General features: G+C 40.0%; 1 protein-coding gene and 1 long non-coding RNA gene across 3 annotated transcripts in view; one reads left to right on the top strand and one right to left on the bottom strand.

Moving 5' to 3' along the window:
* Positions 1–4,838: 4,838 nt before the first annotated feature.
* Positions 4,839–6,091, top strand: LOC133563084 (uncharacterized). The gene is made up of 2 exons (XR_009808990.1): positions 4,839–5,245; positions 5,284–6,091. It is a non-coding gene; the product is annotated as an uncharacterized LOC133563084 (long non-coding RNA).
* Positions 6,092–9,230: 3,139 nt separating this feature from the next.
* Positions 9,231–12,128, bottom strand: part of LOC133563083 (L-lactate dehydrogenase C chain-like) — an 11,476-nt gene continuing 8,578 nt past the window's right edge. For both annotated transcript variants that reach the window (XM_061917014.1, XM_061917015.1), the window contains exons 7-8: positions 9,639–9,762; positions 9,231–9,554 (exon numbers count right to left, since the gene is read on the bottom strand). In XM_061917014.1, coding sequence (XP_061772998.1) covers positions 9,387–9,554; positions 9,639–9,762 — 292 coding nt within the window. In that variant the 3' untranslated portion in view covers positions 9,231–9,386. The remainder of the gene's footprint in view (positions 9,555–9,638; positions 9,763–12,128) is intronic.

The following is a 12,128-nucleotide window of genomic DNA, read 5'->3' as shown; positions in this document are numbered from 1 at the left end:
CACGCCTTATACGGGCCTCCAAGTGGCAACTCGTCATCCTCTGACGGACATTCAGGTGCTCAAAGCACGCAGGCGTTGTGAGTGTTTGGCAGAACTTGCTCCACATGACCAATATAGCACGGCAGCTGTCAATCATGCTGTCCCACTTGGGTTCCTCTGCAGCAAATACTACTTTTTCATGCAAACGTCGAGTGTCCAGTGAGTTCTCTCCAGCACGTTGACCCTCAGCTCTTTCTTTTCAACATCAATCACTATGAATAACATCCATTATTAGATATTAAACACTCTTTTTTGTCACCTGGAACAATAAGTTGGGATGTGGGTGTTTTGCTACAATATCCTCTCTTATGTTGACCTACATTCAATTGGTTTTACCATCTTTGATGTGTGGCTTTAAAAAAGTGCTTTAGCATAACCGTTTTTTGTTACTGTCAAAAACGGTGTCTACATGTACAAATGTGTGTGTTTATATATGTATATATATATATGTGTATATATATATATATATATATATGTATGTATATATATATATATATATATATATATATATATATATATATATATATGTATATTGCTGGTTTTGTTCATAAGTTAAATGTGTTTAATGATAACAAAAAACATGCTCTGTATGTATACACAGAGGTGGGTAGAGTAGCCAGAAGTTGTACTCAAGAGTACTGTTACTTTAGAGATGTATTACTCAAGTAAAAGTAAGGAGTAGTCACCCAAATATTCACTTGAGTAAAAGTAAAAAGTATGTTGTGAAAAAAGTACTCAAGTACTGAGTAACTGATGAGTAACCTGTTTGTTTAATGATGACGGCAAATAGGAATGCACAAAAACATAAAAATAGCAATGAACAAATTCAGAGCCAGGAATATCTCTTAAGCAACTAAATATTAAATAATATATATTTGGTTTTACAGTGTTTTGAAAAAAAATTTGAAAATGAATTTTGCCTTTGCAAGCTCATTATACTATTGGCTAAGTTTTATATTCATAAATGTAAGTTTCTCAATACCCGACCTGTTTTTTGTGCCTTTAAAAAAGATTTGGAACTCTACATTAAAACACTACCTCTAACAAGCAAAAAGCTGTGAAAATGATGATGCTGTGTTCCAAATTTCAGTTATTTACTGAGATTGAGTGAGCCTATGGCTTTGCACTTTGTTTATTGTATATATATATATATATATATATATATATATATATATATATATATATATATATATATATATATATATATATATATTATATTTTTTTTGCATTCTATTTTAGTTACTTTGAATTTACAACCCCCTGGCGCTGTTTTTTTTTTTTACTTTTTTTGTACTTACTTTGATTATTATTTTCAACTGTTTGTAAATGTGGAAATTTATAAATAAAAGTTTATTTTAAAAAAAGTGAGCAGTTAATCATGTGACCGCCTGGCTCTGTTTGATTGGTGAAACGGAGTCAAAGGTCACCAGTGACTGCATTTGATTGGTGAAACGCAGGCATGTGATGGATCCTACTTTGAAGGTTTGTCTGACAAAACAAAACAAACAAAGCGTGCATTAACAGATCGATAAAAATCAGTAGCGAGTAGCGAGCTGAATGTAGATAAATGGAGCGTAGTAAAAGTAGCGTTTCTTCTCTATAAATATACTCAAGTAAAAGTAAAAGTATGTTGCATTAAAACTACTCTTAGAAGTACAATTTATCCCAAACGTTACTCAAGTAGATGAAACGGAGTAATAGTAGCGCGTTACTACCCACCTATGTGTATACTGTGTATAGCTGTTTGAAATTTGCTCTTTCCTGTACCGTTATGTGATGTGGGAAGATTGTCCATATATGGTATTAAATGTACCCGCTGTGCTTTGCACGTGTCCGCTATTTGTAGTCAGCGCTGGAGTCAATAAGCTCCTTCTTTTCCTTTTTTTTAAGACATATCTTATGTGGTATTGCAATGCAATAATTGTAAAAAAAACTAAACAAAAAAAACAACATATTAAACTTGACAAAAAAGAGAAATAAAATATTTGAACTGACAATTTGTAGCACCCATTGGATGCCGTATGAGCCAGAGGCACCACTTGAAGTCGCTTGATTCAAGTGGAAGTGGCGAGCATTTCCTTGTGGGGACAGCTTAGCTAGCTTCTGGGGTTGGCCAACGTTGTCTCACAAGATGTAGTTTCTCTTTAAATATCCTTCTTGAAAATGGCCTTTCAAAGAAATATCTGCGACCTAAGCAACCTTTTGTTCTCCTTCTTCGTTGGTTTCTCTGCTATGGCAACACTTCTTGATTCCCTGCTACTTCTGATTGGCTACTCACTTGGGAGTGACAAGTGTGTATCCAATCACAGCCACGGTAACAGCAGGCTACCAGCTAACCCGTTAGCGGGTGAATTGAAATTAAATTCATCCGCTAACGGTCTTGGACGTGACTCTGCTGATCGGCACAGCAAACCAGTGAGTTTCCAATCACAGGAGGCCTCAATGTCGGGTTTAACCTGAGGCCATTTGAAAGGCCTTACTGACAACAACTCTTGATCTGATTGGCTATCGCTATTATCTATCAACTGTACATGTCTTATGTGGTACTGTCAAAATTCAAATTGCAAAAAAACATTTTAAAAATGAAATCAAATATCTGAACTTACATTTCGTTGACACCTGAGCTAGCTTCCGGGGTTGGCCGACATGGTCTCACAAGATGTAGTTTCTCTTTAAATATCCTTCTTGGAAGTAACCCTGCAAATTAAATTGTCATAAAAGATGCAGACGAGAGGTGTTGGCTGACTTCTTCAAGTTTACTCCACAGGTGCTCATCAAAAACATCCTGCTGCTGGCAAGTCCACATTAACAACCTAAACAAGCCTCACTACTGTGGCATGCTGGGTAATGGAGTTCTTATGTTACCTGGCTCATAACATCATTATATATATCCGCCTGAGGCCATCTAGAAGGTCTTACTGACAACAACAACACGTGATCTGATTGGCTATGGCAATTGTCTATTAACTGTATGTGTCCATTAACATACAGTGCACACACATTGTTGATTCTAAAGGCAGATTTGCTACAGCATGGCAACATCATCTAGCTGAATTCTGATTGGATACAAACTCCAACCTAAAAACAATAACACTGGAAGGAGCATAATATGACATGAAGACAATATGAATACTTTTACACATTTAGGTCAAGTCAATTATCTTTAATTATGATGATTTCTGCTCATGTTAGGTCTTGCTGGCACACCACTGGGATTTAGTCACTATTGTTGGATTCTGAATTGTTATACAATCCACCTTAATTTCAACAAATGGTCACACTTCTTTCTCTCACGAAAAAACACACGAGCCCAAGAACAATCCAAAGAATTTATCCTAATTCATAGTTTTTAGTATTTAGTAGTTCAGTTTTGCTCCTCTAGTGACTCTGACATGTAATACAATAGAAATGATACTAAATGTTTATCCTTAATGGGGGCAGTGTTTGTGACATCCATTTTCTACCACTGATTCCCTTCGGGGTTGCGGGGGGCGCTGGTGCCTATCTCAGCTACAATCATGCGGAAGGCGGGGTACACCCTGGACAAGTTGCCACCCCATTGCAGGGCCAAGCAATATATATATGTATATATATATATATATATATATATATGTAGGTGTGGGAAAAAATCACAAGACTACTTCATCTCTACAGATCTGTTTCATGAGGGGTTCCCTCAATCATCAGGTGTCATCTCCTGATGATTGAGGGAACCCCTCATGAAACAGATCTGTAGAGATGAAGTAGTCTTGTGATTTTTTCCCACACCTACATATTGCGCTCTACCACGGTATCGAGCACTATTCTCCGGATAATCCAATCAAGACATATATATATATATATATATATATATATATATAAATATATTTAATTGCTGGATAGATCTGAAGCTAATCTGGATATTTAAGCGTTGTAAGTAAATAAAATATATATTGAGATATTACTTTGTCTTAACACTTATTGACTGCCAAAGGACTTTTAGTGTGGTATTTTTTTAACTGTCATTGTAAAAAAAGAGCATTATTTTTATGAATTATTTACATATTTGAGACTTGAATTATTTCACATCAAATATTGCATTTTGAAAAAATTGGGGGGAAAATATTGTATATTTTATGTTTTTGACCTAAAAAAAAAAATTTCTTAGGCATTAACAAACATTTTTACAAAAAACTGTATGGCAACAAATAGATCTGAAGTTGATCTGAAGATATTCAGGTTTTAAAAAGTAAAAAAATAAAATAAAAAATTAATTATTTTAAACACTTTTGACTGCCAAGGGACTTTTAGTGTGATGTATTTTTTTCATTGTTAAAAAAATAAATAAATGGGTTGTACTTGTATAGCGCTTTTCTACCTTCAAGGTACTCAAAGCGCTTTGACACTACTTCCACATTTACCCATTCACACACTGTCATGCAAGGCGCCAAACCCATCAGGAGCAAGGGTGAAGTGTCTTGCTCAGGACACAACGGACGTGACGAGGTTGGTACTAGGTGGGATTTGAACCAGGGACGCTTGGATTGCGCACGGCCACTCTCCCACTGCGCCACGCCGTCCACGCAGTATTTTTTATGAATTGTCTACATATTTAGGGCTCTAACTATTTCTCATCTTTTGGTTCCGTTCCTGCAAAATGAAACTTCAAAGAAGGCTGCATGTAGTAGACACAAGTTTCCTGTGGGTGGCGGTACAGTAACAACTTGTGTTTAGCTGGCGGGAATAAACTCACGAAGAAGAAGGCTGCTTGTAGTAGACAAAAGTCACCTGTGAGTGGCGCTACAATAACAACTCGTGTTTAGCTGGCGGGAATAAACTCACGAAGAAGAAAAAGAAAGCGGAAGTGGAGAAGTCTGCTAAACAGCGAGAGAGTACAGTATAAAAACACTTTTATTACTTTTACCTTTACTTTACTTCCAACCTTTGTCGTGTTTTACTTGAAAGAAAAACACTGACTTGCTAAAGTTGTGCGGGCTGACTTTTTACAGCTTCTCAGATTAGCCGCAAACACAAGGGAAGTTAGCAGTCGGTGTAAGATCGCACATTTGGTGAGTAAAGGTGGACAACATGTGTAAATAAGGTGGACAACATGTGTAAATAAGGTGGACAACATGTGTAAATAAGGTGGACAACATGTGTAAATAAGGTTAACATGTGTAAATAAGGTTAACATGTGTAAATAAGGTGGACAACATGTATAAATAAGGTGGACATGTGTAAATAAGGTTAACATGTGTAAATAAGGTGGACAACATGTGTAAATAAGGTGGACAACATGTGTAAATAAGGTGGACAACATGTGTAAATAAGGTGGACAACATGTGTAAAGTCGGACAGCTGAGGACGTTGGTCAGTCAGCGACTAAGCGAGGCCGCCGAGGAGATCTTGGGGCTTGTTGAAAGAACCATAGCGGAGTACCAGGAGGAGACATCAGTTTGAGATGAAGAACACTGCACATTAGTCATCATCATTCTTTGGACATCCTGGTCTGCAATGATGACATCAGCAATGAGTGACTTGGAAGCTTTTTTTGTGGTACAATTTTGGAGTTCAACCAAAAGCATGTCCATCAGTTGCATGGCCTTTATTCACAAGTGCCTCTGGGGGCCTCACAGACCACAACAGTGTCCCCTGATCTGAAAAAAAAAAAAGGATCCTTGGGATGGTGCCACAGATGTGGGGACCCCCTCGTGGTTGACCCACTGCAATGGATGCTGAGCGAGTATGTCTTGTGAAACTTAAGTTCAGTGAGCGCTTTGTAGGCTTTTATTTTGTTTAGTTTGTTCTGAGCTGCCACCACAGAGCAGTAGACAAGCATACACAGTCCTCTGGGGGCAAACACAGAAATGTTCCGAAAGCACACAAAAACGTACAATTGAAAATGAAATGCATGAAAAGATGCTGCAAGTGTTGTGGTTTTTTAATCCAACAGTTTGTGTGACTGCAACATGTTTCATTTTCTGGGGTTTTGGATCCTCACTGTGTTTTAGGCATTGCTGCACAGTGTCTGCTATTGGCCAAACTACAACAACAATTAAACACTTTCAATGTACTTAAGTTGTCACCATTGAGCATCCAGTCATGACTTAACATTTAACATTCCATAGAGACGACACATTTGAAGACGTCTACATAAAATGTACAGTATACAAACCCCGTTTCCATATGAGTTGGGAAATTGTGTTAGATGTAAATATAAACAGAATACAATGATTTGCAAATCCTTTTCAACCCATATTCAGTTGAATATGCTACAAAGACAACATATTTGATGTTCAAACTCATAAACTTTATTTTTTTGCAAATAATCATTAACTTTAGAATTTGATGCCAGCAAGGCGTGACAAAGAAGTTGGGAAAGGTGGCAATAAATACTGATAAAGTTGAGGAATGCTCATCAAACACTTATTGGGAACATCCCACAGGTGTGCAGGCTAATTGGGAACAGGTGGGTGCCATGATTGGGGATAAAAACATCTTTCCAAAAAATGCTCAGTCTTTCACAAGAAAGGATGGGGCGAGGTACACCTCTTTGTCCACAACTGCGTGAGCAAATAGTCAAACAGTTTAAGAACAACGTTTCTCAAAGTGCAATTACAAGAAATTGAGGGATTTCAACATCTACGCTCCATAATATCATCAAAAGGTTCAGAGACTCTGGAGAAATCACTCCACGTAAGCGGCACGGCCGGAAACCAACATTAAATGACAGTGACCTTCCATCCCTCAGACGGCACTGTATCAAAACAGTCATCAATCCCTAAAGGATATCACCACATGGGCTCTGGAACACTTCAGAAAACCACTGTCTCTAAATACAGTTTGTCGCTACATCTGTAAGTGCAAGTTAAAGCTCTACTATGCAAAGCGAAAGCCATTTATCAACGACATCCAGAAACGCTGACGGCTTCTCTGGGCCCGAGATCATCTAAGATGGACTGATGCAAAGCAGAAAAGTGTTCTGTGGTCTGACGAGTCCACATTTCTAATTATATTTGGAAACAGAGGACGTGGTTTCCTCTAGAACAAACAGGAAAATAACCATTCGGATTGTTATCGACACAAAGTGTAAAAGGCAGCATCTGTGATGGTATGGGGGTGCATTAGTGCCCCAGGCATGGGTAACTTACACATCTGTGAAGGCACCATTAATGCTGAAAGGTACATACAGGTTTTGGAACGACATATGCTGCCGTCAAGCACCGTCTTTTTCATGGACGCCCCCGCTTATTTCAGCAAGACAATGCCAAGCCACATTCAGCACGTGTTACAACAGCGTGGCTTCGTAAAAAAAGAGTGCAGGTACTTTCCTGGCCTGCCTGCAGTCCAGAACTGTCTCCCATGGAAAATGTGTGGCGCATTATGAAGCGTAAAATACGACAGTAGAGACCCCGGACTGTTGAAGGACTGAAGCTCTACATAAAACAAGAATGGGAAAGAATTCCACTTTCAAAGCTTTAACAACTGGTTTCCTCAGTTCCCAAATGTTTATTGAGTGTTAAAAGAAAAGGTGATGTAACACAGTGGTGAACATGCCCTTTCCCAACTACTTTGGCACGTGTTGCAGCCATGAAATTCTAAGTTAATTATTTGCAAAAAAAATAAAGTTTATGAGTTTGAACATCAAATATGTTGTCTTTGTAGTGCGTTTGATTGAATATGGGTTGAAAATGATTTGCAAATAATTGTATTCTGTTTATATTTACATCTAACACTATTTCCCAACTCATATGGAAACCGAGTTTGTACTTGTTCCCAACTCATATGGAAACAGAGTTTGTACTTGACTGAAGAGTCAAACAGAATTCTCCCCCCAGTGACTTAAGACTCCTGATGCCTCACAGTCACTAATCTTGCTTTTAAGTTGGACAATGATCTTAAATTGTAACATCAGATTAACAGCATTGTATGATCGAGTTTTTATCATCTAAGACATTTAGCAAATAATAAATCAGTTTTATCTTTCAATGATTTTGAGCGGGTGATCCACGCTTTTATTTCATCATCTGCTGCAACTCCCTCCGTGTCAGAATGAAGCCTCAATCGCTCCTTTGCAGTTAGTCCAAAATATTTTAAGTGGCACTAAAAACATGAACACATTTTATCATCCCATCACTGGTTCCCACTTAATTTTAAAATACTGTTTGTTTTTAAATCTCTTAATGGATTAGCGCCACAATATCAGACCTTTTAAAAATGTGTACGCCACTTCGTAAAGAAGCAGTTCCCACACTTTCTGAATCGTCCTCCGGAAACTCTTATACATTGTTATCTCTGAGCCCTAATCATAAAAAATGTATCTCTGTTCTATATACCTCCTCAAACTCAGTTGCTCCAAACTCTCTATGAGTGATAAGAGCGATCTTAATACTAACATATCTGATCAACTCTGGAACTCTGCCCTGAAACTGGTCCACTCCTTAATTTGTGCCCGACAGAGTCTCATCCAATGCAAAGTAATCCATAAAATTCACTACACTAATTCAAAACTATCCAAAATCTACCCCACTGTTACTGTCAATACCTGTAATAGATGCAAACATTCTCCGGCTGATCATGTCCATATGTTCTGGTCCTGCTCTAAACTACGTTCCTTTTGGGAGGACATTTTTGACACAACCGGAAAGGCATACGGTCAAGACTTTCCCTCCATCCCATTATCAGCCATTTTCGGCATATGCCCGGATAACTCGTGCCCGGTAAAAGGCGCTGTGGCTTTTACGACCTTGCTGGCCAGGCGACTGATCTTGTTCAATTGGAAGCTGACTTACACAGCCGCTGGTTGTCTACAATTTAAAACTGGAAAACTTGGGTTTTTGCTAAATGGCTCTGCTCAAGTGTTTGAAAGTTCATGGCGTCCCTTCTTACTGCAGGTCAACTCTCTTGATTTATGCCCAAACGCAGATGAGGAATAATCACCCTTTTATTTATTATTGTTATATTTTCAACATTTTTATTATTATTTCTCCCTCTTCTCAGTCTCTGGCCTCGAATGTGTGTGTGTGTGTGTGTGAATATGCTTAAAAAAAATGTAAAAACCTGCAATGTGGTGAAGTGGCAATATTAGAAGCATGATGTTGCGAGGGACTGCAATACAAATATAAAACAAAAGTAAGGAAAAAGCCTCCATTAGTCCCACAATGATCAAACATAGTGGGTACATTAGCCGGAAAACAAAACAAAACAATTGATTTGTTTCATTTAAGACTTTAATGTAATGTGAATTTATGACAAAAAGTAGTTTCTAGCAGCAGTTTTGACTGTTGAAAGTCAGTGGATCTATAGATTCTAGGTGAGATGAGCTGGAGTTGAAGGGTTAGGGTTAGGGAAGAGTTACTGCTGACTACTCAGATGTCCTGCAGATTGTTCTGGATGTTTCCTAGCGTGACGCCGCTGGCTTGCAGCTGGGCCACTTCCTGGTCTGTAAGCGTGACATTGACCACGCTGGCCACGCCCCCGCCGTTCAACACGCACGGCAGGCTGAGGTAGACGTGCTCCTGGATGCCGTACATGCCCTGTGTGTGTGTGTGTGTGTGTGTGTGTGTGTCAGACAGGTCTAGAGTGCAGACTCCTGACTGGAGAGAGGCTGAGCAGCTCACCTGCACCGTGGTGGAGACAGGATGGATCCTGTTCATGTTCCTCACGATGCTCTCGGTCAGGTCGGCCACGCTCAGGCCGATGGCCCAGTTGGTGTAGCCTTTCAGTTTGATCACCTGGTAGGCGCTGGCAGGCACACAACACCACATTGTCACACTGCTGTCTTTTACACTCCTTTTTAAATCCTTATTGGTCTTGCCCCACCTTACCTGTCTGAGATGCTCCACATCGATGCCCCCACCCGCTCCCTCAGGTCAGCTGATCAGCTGATCCTGGAGGTACTCAAATCAAAGCGCAAGCTGGGAGGGGACAGAGCCTTCTCTGTTGTGGGTCCCAAACTCTGGAAGCATCTCCCTCTCCATGTGAGACAGGCCCCTTCTTTGGCTACTTTTAAGACCCTTCTTAAAACCCTTTTTTATTCACTGGCTTTTAAGCCAACAAGAGACTTTAAACTGTTTTTAACTGCTTTTTCTCTAACAAATAATTTGTATTTGCTTTTTCAATATTTATTTGAATGTTATTTTTTAGTCTGTCCTTTGCCTGGATTTCTTTGTGGTGTACAGCTCTTTCTTCTTCAACTCTGCTTGTCTTTAAAAGCCTTCATAAATATGGTGTTCAAAGCTCTCCATGAAGCAGGAAGTGGCCTGCAGGCTAACAGTAACACAAAGTATCTGCCATCAGTGTGTCAATGTGGAAACATCACTGTGAGTACCTTGAAGGTACCAAAGTGTCATACAAGTATAACCCATTTACTTTTTATAGCTAACAAAAGGACAATTAGCAATCACATTTTTTTCCACTTCTGATATTATTTTAAGAAAGGTGGTGACTTGTCCAGGGTGTACACCACCTACTGCCCCAATGCAGCTGAGATAGGCTCCAGGACCCTCCGCCAACCCGGAAGAGACAAGCGGTAGGAAATGGATGGACGTTTGAATAAAAAGTTCAATCTAGTCTTCTTGCTTATTAACAAACCAGGCAGTAGCTAGCTAGCTAGCTAACACATTAAAAGTATTCATGGAACAAGTCCACGGCTCCAAATTATAAAATAGTACAATGTCATGAATCCAACCTAAAAAGGGGTGTGCTCACTTATGACCTGCTGGATTAACTCAAAAAGGCAATTTTGACGCTATTGCTGCTGTTTGAGACACCAAGATGCAAGTGTCAAATAGTAGCGTTATATCAGTGATGGGCAAGCTACTTGGGAAATGTAGTAAGTTAAAGTACCACTGATAGTCACACACACACACTAGGTGTGGTGAAATTACCCTCTGCATTTGAGCCATCCCCTTGTTTACCCCGTGGGAGATGAGGGGAGCAGTGAGCAGCAGCGCTGGCCGTGCTCTGGAATCATTTTTGGTGATTTAACCCCCAATTCCAACCCTTAATGCTGAGTGGGAGGTAATGGGTCCCATTAGTTATAGTCTGGGTTTCAACTCACAACCTACCGACCTCAGGCATGGCTCTAAAACAGGGGTCTCAGACACGCCTGCATCTTGATATGAAAATGCAATGTTAGTGCGGCCCTCAAGTTTTATATGAATGGTACTCGACAGCATCAATCATACTTGCAAACCCTCCCGACTTTTCCGGGAGACTCCCGAATTTCTGTCGATTTTCACCCAAACATCAACGTTCAGGGGGTGCCTCTAGCACCCTCTACAATCTGTACATACAGCGTGCCAGCCTAGTCATATGTTGTATCTGGCTTTTGAACACACACACAACGCATACTTGGTCAACAGCCATTCAGGTCACACTGAGGGTGGCCGTATAAACAAGTTTAACACTGTTACAAATATGCGCCACACTGTGAACCCACACCAAACAAGAATGACAAACACATTTCGGGAGAACATCTGCACCGTAACACAAATGGTAAATGGGTTGTACTTGTATAGCGCTTTTCTACCTTCAAGATACTCAAATCGCTTTGACACTACTTCCACATTCACCCATTCACACACTGATGGAGGGTGAAGTGTCTTGCTCAGGACACAACGGACGTGATGAGGTTGGTACTAGGTGGGGATTGAACCAGGGACCCTCGGGTTGCGCACGGCCACTCTCCCAACTGCGCCACGCCGTCCCTAAAACACAACAAATACCCAGAACCCCTTGCAGCACTAACTCTTCCGGGCTACAATATACACCTCCGCTATCACCAACACCCCCCCCCACTCCTCCCCTGTGCGTCCGTTGAGGTGGTGTATATTGTAGCCCGGAAGAGATAGTGCTGTAAGAGGCTCTGGGTATTTGTTTTGTTGTATTTATGTTGTGTTACGGTGTGGATATCGTCTCGAAATGTGTTTGTCATTCTTGTTTGGTGTGGCTTCACAGTGTGGCGCATATTTGTAACAGTGTTAAAGTTGTTTATATGGCCACCCTCAGTGTGACCTGTATGACTATTGACCAAGTATGCATTGCAGTGACTTACGTGAGTCTGCAGAAGGCTCATACAACATGTGGCTGGGCCGGCATGCTGTTTG

The sequence above is a fragment of the Nerophis ophidion genome, linkage group LG12 (genome assembly GCF_033978795.1).
Source record: "Nerophis ophidion isolate RoL-2023_Sa linkage group LG12, RoL_Noph_v1.0, whole genome shotgun sequence".
Lineage (NCBI taxonomy): Eukaryota > Metazoa > Chordata > Actinopteri > Syngnathiformes > Syngnathidae > Nerophis > Nerophis ophidion.
The sequence above is the reverse complement of the archived record's forward strand: the minus strand, read 5'-3'. Positions and strand labels throughout refer to the sequence as shown.